At 35.2% G+C, this 9,742-nt stretch overlaps 1 protein-coding gene and 1 long non-coding RNA gene across 2 annotated transcripts; both read left to right on the forward strand.

The window, feature by feature from the left end:
- The first annotated feature begins 45 nt into the window (after nt 1-45).
- LOC109221575 lies at nt 46-977 on the forward strand. Its single transcript, XR_002067280.1, has 2 exons — nt 46-126; nt 385-977. It is a non-coding gene; the product is annotated as an uncharacterized LOC109221575 (long non-coding RNA).
- Nucleotides 978-5,071: 4,094 nt separating this feature from the next.
- LOC109221576 (premnaspirodiene oxygenase-like) lies at nt 5,072-8,172 on the forward strand. Its single transcript, XM_019386050.1, has 2 exons — nt 5,072-6,064; nt 7,329-8,172. Exons 1-2 carry the CDS (start codon nt 5,141-5,143, stop codon nt 7,968-7,970), a joined length of 1,566 nt encoding a protein of 521 aa, XP_019241595.1. The 5' UTR covers nt 5,072-5,140; the 3' UTR covers nt 7,971-8,172.
- The last annotated feature ends 1,570 nt before the right edge of the window (nt 8,173-9,742 follow it).

The raw sequence follows: 9,742 nt of genomic DNA on the forward strand, positions 1-9,742 counted from the left end.
TTTTACAACACAATATATTCTCGCGCCAAAACTTTCGGAGAAGTTATAAAAAGTGCTGAACTTGGTGAAATATGCAAATGTACGACTATAGTGTGTAGACTCCTTAATGACACTCAAACTTACAAGGTGAGTTCATTTATTTCTTCATTTATTTTGTAGTTGCACTATAAATATCTAAAAAAGGACAATCCGATGCACTAAGCTTCCGCTATGCACGGGGTCGGGAGAAGGGCCAGGCCACAAGGGTCTATTGTAAGCAGTGTTACCCTGCATTTCTACAAGAGAGTGTTTTCACGACTCGAACTCGTGACATTCTGGTCTAAATGGCAGCAACTTTACCGGTTACGCTATAAATATCTATTTAACAATATCTTTTGGTTGCAGAAAGAAAAAGAAGAGAGGTCAAGTAACATAGTCAACATACTCGTAACACAAAGTGAAGGAACGGTTTCGGAAGAAGAGGCAGTAGAAGAGGTAAAAGAAATGCTGGAGAAGAACAGAAGAAAATTGCTGAGAATGGTGCTTCATAAGAAAGAAAGCAGTCAGTTGCCGCAAGTATGCAAAGATCTGTTTTGGAACACGAGCAAAGTAGCTCATATTCTATACTCAAACGGCAATGAGTTTCGCTCTCCAGAGGGACTCAAGAGTAATATAAACACATTATTTTACAAACCAGTCGACCTATCCCCAACACAAGCCTAGAGTCTCGCCAAATAGCCAGTGCTGAAACCCCAAGCAGATTTTAATGAGTTTTGTTGTTCTTAAACTGAATGTTAGCTTATCCTGATGCTATATATCTCTATGACCAATTGTGTTCATTGATCACAGAGCATTTGGAAAATTTCCTTTTGTCTTCTATACTTCAACTTATTGTTAGTTATGTTGTAAAATGTAGTGAGACCTTCAGTTAGATTGTTGAAATAATTAGAGTTATATTTGGAATGTTTTCAAAGTTTGATTTGCCATTTGTTAGTCAACACCTAAATCTTGTCACCACATGATTGACATTATATAAAGTAGTTGGATGTGCGAACAAAGTCTAATATTGATAGTTGAAAAGATTGGAAGACTATATATATATATATAAAAGGTATAGGGATCTCTTCCTTAAAATATTTCTTCTTTTAAGTTTTGTCAACTCTTCACTACTCCCTCCGGTCCAAAATAAGTGATTTTTTTGGCCTTTTTCCTGTAGTCCAAAATAAGTGATTTTTCCAGATTTTAAGAATGAATTAATTATTTTTTTCCTACATTGCCCTTGGAGTAAATAGTGTTGGAATATGTGTTAGGAGGATTTATGTGAGATAGTAAAGGTTAATATGGTCAATTCAATTGCTAATTAATGCTAAAAGGTGAATTTCTTAATCTGTGTGAAAACATCCAAAAAATCACTTATTTTGGACCGGAGGGAGTAGTATTCTGACGAGTCCAGAGCGACACATTCATAACCAATTAATCTTTTGGGGAATCAACTATTGTTGAGTTAATAAGCACATGAGGGGTCTATTTAGAGGTGCCCACGAGATTGAGCAATTTATGCTATATACCTACCTACTATAAAATAATTACCCGTTTCTACCTATTCTCAAACTAGTTACATTATATACCTATCCGACCAAAAGTATTTACCCGCATACTTCATCTACTACAACTACCCTGCACTTATCCTCATCTTTTTCTTCTCCCTTTCTCTTTTTTTCCTTTCTTGCTGAAGCTTATATTTGGTTCCAAACATTAATGTCCCCCTTGTTCTTTTATAAAAAAATTTCAAAGTAGGCTTTCTCTGTACTTAGTAGCTATGCTGATTTTTTATTTTAATTTATCGGTGATAATTAAAAAAAAATCAAATGCAACTAACAAAAGGAATGTAGAACTCTAACAATTTAGTAATTGAGTATTAAATGACTAATATTAAAAGTAATTAGCAAATTTTTCAAAACCGAAACAATTAGTACCTGCAATGAAGGAGAACTTGAACGTTTAGTGTTACAAATAATTATTTCTAATATCTTTTGAGAAGTTCATAGTGATTTATTGTAAGAAAAATTAGATCAACCATTGAAAGACCTTGAAACTTGAAAATCATAAATTGCATTTGTCGAGTTTGTAATTGTTTGATTAGATTTTGACTGGCGTGATTAAAATATCGATTGGCAACTGTAACTAAATGTTGAGTCAGTTTGGTCGAGACTTGGAGCTGATTTGAGGTGATTGAGATCGAAATTTTCAGTTGAAAATCGAAGAAGAACACAACTACAGTAATAATCGAAGAAGAACACTATTACCTAACAGTATACTGCTACAGTATACTAATATACTATAGGAGTATATAGTTATACTACAACAGTATACCATTATAGTATACAAATATATTGTTATGGTATACTGTAATAATATGCAAGATATTGTAACAATATGCTGTAATAGTATACAATATACTACAATAGTATACTTATTACCCATAAATTCACTTGCCTTTTCCCTTTTAATTTGTTTTAAGCTTTTACCTAGCGTGAACGGCAAATTGAAAATGCAAAAAAAAAAAAAATTATAGTATGCTATATAATGTAACGGTATACTCTTACAATTAGATCCTTTTAGATTTTTTTAAAATTTTTATTGACAACTGATATTATTTCAGTTTAATAATTGAATTAAACTTTTTTAACTCTTTGCGTACAATTGTATACCCTGTTGGTATAACTATATACTATACTGGTATCAAATGTTAGTTAATATTTTTTGATTGTATTAGCTACATTTAATTGGTACACAATTTGATTTTTCTTTAGTAATAATATAAAAAAGAGAATAATAAAAAATAGTGAAAATAGTAAATGAAATCAGATTATGAAGAGAAAAAGAATATAAAGAAAAGAAATTAAATGAAATTAGAATAGGAAAAAAGAAAAAAAATAAGAAGAAAACAAGAAAAAAGAAAAGGAGAAAAGCAAAAGAAAAGAAAAGAAGCATAGAAATAAAAAAGAATTGGAGAATAAAGAGAAAATTTCCCACAAAACCTACTATGGGTAGGAAATGTAATTAGTTTATGGGTAGAAAAGCAAATGGGTAGACAAGGGTAAATAGTTTTGTTTTTGTGGATAACTGTGTCAAAACCCCCCATTCTCCCAATGAACATGGTCAAATAACAGATGTGCACATGTTTCCTTGTTTCTTCGAAAAGAAATTACATAATAAAACTTAGAAGTTGTATACAGTCGAAGTCGAGCTCGACTACAACTTGGTAGATTTGGCTTAGAACGTGGCGACCACGGACTGGAGATTGACCTCGAGTCTCACCGAGTTAGAACCTAAGATTGGAAGACCTGCCTTCGATGAACATTGAGTCCGATATCGACCTTAGCCTCGAGCGAGCTCGGAAATAACAAACGGAAGACCGAAATATCCGTGACCAGGCGGATATTACGGCAGGAATCTCGGCGCATATCGTCAAGGAACCGGCAATTAACAAATCAAGAGATATTTACCTTTTATAGAAATGTACCTAGAGTAGGACTCCTCTACTATATAAAAGGGGATCTGATAATTTATGGGACACATTTTAATATGCATCACAAAGAATATACTATTAATACTAGTTCTTATTATCGCATCATTCTGTTCCGGTATCGATTAAGGCATTTTTGACTCGAGGGTGACCAACCTTCAAGGCCAAGATTGTTCAACTTGTGTGGTTTGCATTTACTTTTCTATCATTAATTTCAATAATAATCTGATTTCTCAATTTGTATCAAGTTAAATCACGTATCCTTAAAACCGCATACAAATTTAATTGTTATCCGATTTTGAGGGTAAACACAAGTAATCATCATAGAAAAAATAGTAGAGACTCAGGCTAATAACGTGCTATAAGATATAAAGCAAATGAAGAGAGTGAATATATAGAGAAAGACAAAGTAATGTATTATTATTTTTTTCAAATTGAAACAAATCATTACTCTCTATTTACGGAAGAAAGCAAGTTGCGTGTAATAAGCTGATTACAATCCTTTCTAATTGCTCGCAATCTATTTGCATGAGCTACTTACAACCTACTTGTTTCATTGTAAACCTCTTCAGAAAGCTTAGTTTACTTAAGCTTCTTAAAAAAATTAAAATGGACACACAATTTAATGTAGTCATAACAGCCCTTTTTATTTTTATCTCTTAAAATTCTAAATAAAAATCTTCACACCACGTGAAATCTGAAGATTCGATCGGTTAGGAACGAGAAATATTAAATTTGCGTAAGCGAGGCTCACCATTACAAATTTATAAATCTTCAACTCCCTATACTTTCTTCAATATATTTGGCCATACACCAAACAAAATTTTAAATTAGTCCCCTTCCCTTTGCTCCGCTCGGTGCTATCTGATTGTCCCCTAATATGAATTATTTTACACTATCAGGTAAAAGTTCCCAGGGACCCGGAGCCGCTACTCTTTGGGTGCACTAAGTAACCTGCTTACTGTACAATAGCTCGCAAACTACACCGGAGATGTAAACCGCACTAGGCAAGCTTCAAAATACAACATATCATCTTTTTTATGAAGTGTTTATCTTTTGAATGACATGATAACGTAAAAATCTTTGTGCTATCAGTGGGCATATGTAAGTTAAATAAGTTATACTGTATGACCATATAACAGTGGAGCGAGGAAATCAGAAAGAAGGCGTCTCAAAAACCTGGCAAGCTAAGCAGACTTGGAGCCCGTTTGGCTTAGCTGATTTAGAGTAGCTGATAAGCATTAGCTGCTAAAAAGCACTTTTAAGTGTTGAAACTGATTTAAAAAATAAGCAGTTACGTGTTTGGATAAAAGTGCTGAAATTAATAATAAGCAGCTGAAAACTGGGTATACGAAGAGTTTTGTTCTAAAAAGAAGTATTTTAGGGATAGAATAGTAAATATTTTGGTCAAACCTAAAGTGCTTATAAGCTGAAATTTGATAAGTTGGGGGAGACCAACTTATGGCTTTTAGCTTATTTTTGGCTTATAAGCACTTAACTTATAAGCACTTTTAATTTTACCAAACGCGTAGATAAGCCAAAAAGTATTTATAAGCCAGTTTGACCGGCTTATAAGCTTAGCCAAACACCCTCTTGGTCTTTCTGAACCTCTCAATCTTTTTTCAAATTCCCATGGAAATCCAGACATCTTTCTTCGTTTCCATTTTCCTTGTATTGTTATCCTTATGTTTCATAACAATCGAAGGGTACAACAAATATGCAAACAGTAAGCAGAAATTGCCACCAGGGCCGAGGAAGCTCCCACTGATAGGGAACTTGCATCAACTGCTCTGCCTCGGATCATCAGAGTTCCAACCACATGTTGCTCTGAGTAAATTAGCAGCTAAATACGGGCCTTTGATGCACCTAAAGCTCGGTCAACGTTTGGTTCTTGTCGTTTCGTCTGCTGAAGTTTCCAAACAATTTTTCAAAACACATGATCTCACTTTCTCTAACCGGCCAGAGCTTTTCGTTGGGAAGATAATGATGTACGGTTTTTCTGATATGGCATTCGCTCCATATGGTGACTTCTGGAGACAGATGCGAAAAATTTGTAACTCGGAACTCCTTGGTCTGAAGAGGATCCACTCGTTTTTTCCCATGATGTTTGACGAGGTGCGTGATCTTGTTAAGTCAATTGCAGCTGCAGAAGTAGGGAAACCCATTGACTTGAATGAAAGACTGAGTCTGTTGCAATTTGCTATCACTTGTAAAGCTGCTGTTGGTAGGACGGCATGTACAGATCAGGAGTCATTTTTAATGGTAATGAAAGAATTCGTAAGCTTAGCGGGAATATTCAGCGCAGCCGATCTATATCCTTCCTGGAAAATAGTTCAATTAATTAGTGGCCTAAAGCGAAAATTAACGAAAATGCATCATAAGGCTGATCATATTGTTGAACAAATTATACGTGAACATGAATTGAAGAGATCAGGAAGTACTGATGGTGATGGCAAGCAAATAGAGGAAGATATCGTGGATGTACTTCTGAAACTAAAGGAGAGCAAAGATTTTCCGATTCCTATCACTAGAAATGTTATCAAAGCTACAGTCTTGGTAAGTAGCCGGTCTCTTCTTGTTTTAATTTCTCCCATTTTTTGTTTTACCACTCATTAATTCTTCTCCTTTAATCGCAAGTCTATTGGACTGAAATAGCTTATATGCGTCAAGTTTGTACTACAATTTAATTTGTTAGATTTAGCTGAGAGCCGTTGATTGCTTAAGTAGGAGGGCGTTAAAGAGAAGAGAAATAATAACCTTAGAACCTTGAGTTCATGTGTTTTATATATATTTTTCCGTTTGTGGATATCGAATCTATAACCATTGGTTTATCATTGACGGAGTTGTGGGTTCGTCGGACTCTGACTTCCTGCAATTTTGTGAGTATATAGGTTTGGGCTCGGCGAACTATTTTTACTTTATATTTCATTGTTAGGGAGAAATTTAAAAATAACCAGATTTACAATTGGTCGTTCAAAAATAGCCCAATTTCAAAAGTAATCGAAATGTAGCCATTTTTTATGTAAAGATAAATTTGAGCAAAAATACTATTCAAAACCCGAAAAATACTCCAGTATATTATGCTGGAGTTCCAGCATAAGTATACTTGAACTCTAGCATATTATACTGGAGTTCCAGGATAGTATGCTGGAACTCCAGCATAATATGATGGAGTTCCAGCATAAATACACTAGAACTCCAGCATAATATACTGGAGTTCCAGCAAGTATATTAATATACTGGAGTTTGGAGCACCAGTGCTCCAGTCTCCAGTATATTATACTGGAGCCAGCAAAGTATACTGGTCCAGCATAATATGCTGGAGTTCATACACAAGTGCACCGAACTCCAGTATATTATGCTGGACCGGTCTCTATTGCAACAAAACGGTGGTTATTTTTCATTGACTTGGTAAACGCTGAATTTTTGATTGACCAGTCCGAAAATTGGCTATACCGTGCTATTTTTACTTCATTGTTATTATTATTGTCCATTCTATATGATACTTTCTTTTAAATAATTTTCAAATTTTTTTTATATATTTCACTATTTTGAGACCATTTACAATTAGCATTCCAATTTTACCCGACTTGTTTGGACCCACTTTATTAAAAATTTGCTCCTATCTTTTACTAGAAGACAGAAAATGAAAAGACATGTGGAACCTTTACCACCACACACATAAGAGAAATTTTGGTATATTTTGTTTATGTGTCAAAAATCTTGTTTTATTTCGTGAACTTCGTGTCCATTCATTACACTTACTGTTTCCTAATTCCTGGTGTCCTCCTTATTATAAATTTGATGAATGCACTGGCAGGAGTTGTTTGTAGCCGGAACTTCAACCTCAGCAACAGCCATGTTGTGGGCTTTTTCAGAACTGGTAAAGAATCCAAAAATGATGAAGAAAGCACAAGCTGAAGTGAGGGAAGTCTTCACAGAAAGGATCGATCAAAGTCACATTCAAAAGCTAACGTACTTGAGAATGGTAATCAAAGAAACTCTAAGACTTCATCCCCCGGGTCCTCTTTCATTCGCTAGAGAATCCAGGGAGGAGAGTGAGATCGACGGATATACAATACCAAATAAAACATTAGTGCTACTAAATCTATGGGCAGTTGGAAGAGATCCAAAACACTGGGAAAATCCGGAAACATTTGATCCGGATAGGTTTGATGGTAGTCCAATTGAAAGCGTACCAACTCATTTTGAGTACACGCCATTTGGTGCAGGAAGAAGAATATGCCCAGGAATATCCTTCGGAATGGCGAGTGTGGAGATTTCTCTTGCATTATTGCTCTATCATTTTGACTGGAAACTTCCCCATGGAATGAGTCCTCAAGAATTAGACATGACCGAAAAATTTAGTACCAGTCTTGAAAGAAAAACTAACTTGTGCTTGATTGCCTCCCCTTACGTTCCTTCCTGTAAAGGGGACTATGGTGAGGACTCATACTACTAGAACATATTTGGAATTACATTTAATCATGAATTAGTTTGTACATCTATTTTTCCTGTTTTAGTTATGCTCTCTCCTACATCATTCTGACTTTATCTTCCATGCATTGTTGAATGGGATTTGGAAAGAAAAGTTCCCCCATGTCTTCTATTTTTTACAGCTTCTTTACCCTAAATACGAAATACAACCCAACTATGTCAATCAATCTACTCGAGCATTACAAATTTTAATTCAAATGGAGTACCTATTTTGAGTTGCTAAAAAGTTAGTGTCATAATCTAGTTCTCCGATCCATGTTATTTTCTCAGGATCACCACGACAAAATATTGCACTTATGTTGTACAAATAATTTAGAATCTTGTTGGTGTTGTAAAATGTAAGTGTTCATTCCTAACGTGGTCAATCAAGTTTAGCAAGTTATGTTATTCTCTGAAATTGGTGTCTAAGTGTTATGTTGAGGAAGAGGCAAACCGGAAAATAAAGAAGATAAAGAACACCAAATTTTAACGTGGAAAACCCTTCAAATTGAAGGTAAAAATTACGGGATCACAAACATCCAAAAAGTTCCACTATAACAATAAGAGGGTTACAAAAGTTCTCCAAATTGGCTATACAATAAGGGCCAAACACGGAGCGACAATAGCAACAAGAGCAACAACTAATCAATTGAAGAAAGAGTATAATTCACAAAAACAAAGCTACTGTTCAAGGCTCGAAATCAGATGCTACGAGCCTCCAAATCCGATCTCCACCGTTCAAATCTAAGACGAAGATGTTACTAACACTCAGTCAAAATTTCAGCCCGATCTTGAAGTTGGCTGGTCGGAATAAAAATCTGCAGCAAAATAAATACTTTTCTTCTCTCTTCTCTCTTGATGAAAGCTCTCTCTAAACCACTCTTATGTGCTTAAGTCTTTCAAAGACTTGTATCAATGAGCATAGAATAATTCTTCAAGGTTGTCCTATTAATAGATCATGAGTGGTGCTTTCTCTTAAAGCCAAAACCCACTTAAAATAGGAATAAACACTGAATCCAATTCCGAATAGGAATGGAAACCAAAAGAGAATAGGATTAGGCCATTGGGCCTTTGGCTGGACAACATGGGCATGAGCCCAACAAACTCCCCCTCCATCCAAGGGGCCAAGTGTGTCTTCAAGTAGAGTAACTATTGACAGGCTTCATGCCTGCCAATTTTCTGCAAAATTCATGTTTATCTGCAACCACCGCCTTTGTCAGCATATCTGAAGGATTTTCATCAGAGTGTATCTTCTCAACCTCAAATAATTTCTCTTCCACGGCCATTCTTATCCAATGATACATTCTATTTATATGTTTGGTCTTAGAATGAAAAGTGGAGTGCTTGGTGAGACAGATAGCACTCTGATTATCACAAAATAAGATGTACCTTGGCTGCTCAAAGCCAAGATCATTAATAAACACCTTCATCCATAATAGTTCTTTGGCACCTTCTGTGAAAGCAATATATTCGGCTTTTGTGGTGGATAGAGCTATGCACTTCTGTAGTCTAGATTGCCAAGAAACAGCTCCCCCTGCAAAAGTGATCAAATAACCGGAAGTCGATCTTGAATTATCAAGATTACCTCCTAAATCAGAGTCTGTAAAACAAACAAGTTCAGGCTTGCCATTGCCAAAGCACAGCTTCAAATCTGCAGTACCTTTCAAATACCTTAATATCCATTTTACTGCATCCCAATGTTCTTTTCCAGGATTGGAAAGGAATCTACTAATAGTACCAATGGCATGTGCAATATCT

Source organism: Nicotiana attenuata, unplaced genomic scaffold (assembly GCF_001879085.1).
Source record: "Nicotiana attenuata strain UT unplaced genomic scaffold, NIATTr2, whole genome shotgun sequence".
Lineage (NCBI taxonomy): Eukaryota > Viridiplantae > Streptophyta > Magnoliopsida > Solanales > Solanaceae > Nicotiana > Nicotiana attenuata.

Bases quoted from the DNA above. Each gene is read 5' to 3' on its own strand.
- LOC109221576 (XM_019386050.1), top strand. From the start codon at position 5,141: ATGGAAATCCAGACATCTTTCTTCGTTTCCATTTTCCTTGTATTGTTA. The intron at 6,065-7,328 runs GTAAGTAGCCGG...ATGCACTGGCAG, and splicing joins TTATCAAAGCTACAGTCTTG to GAGTTGTTTGTAGCCGGAAC.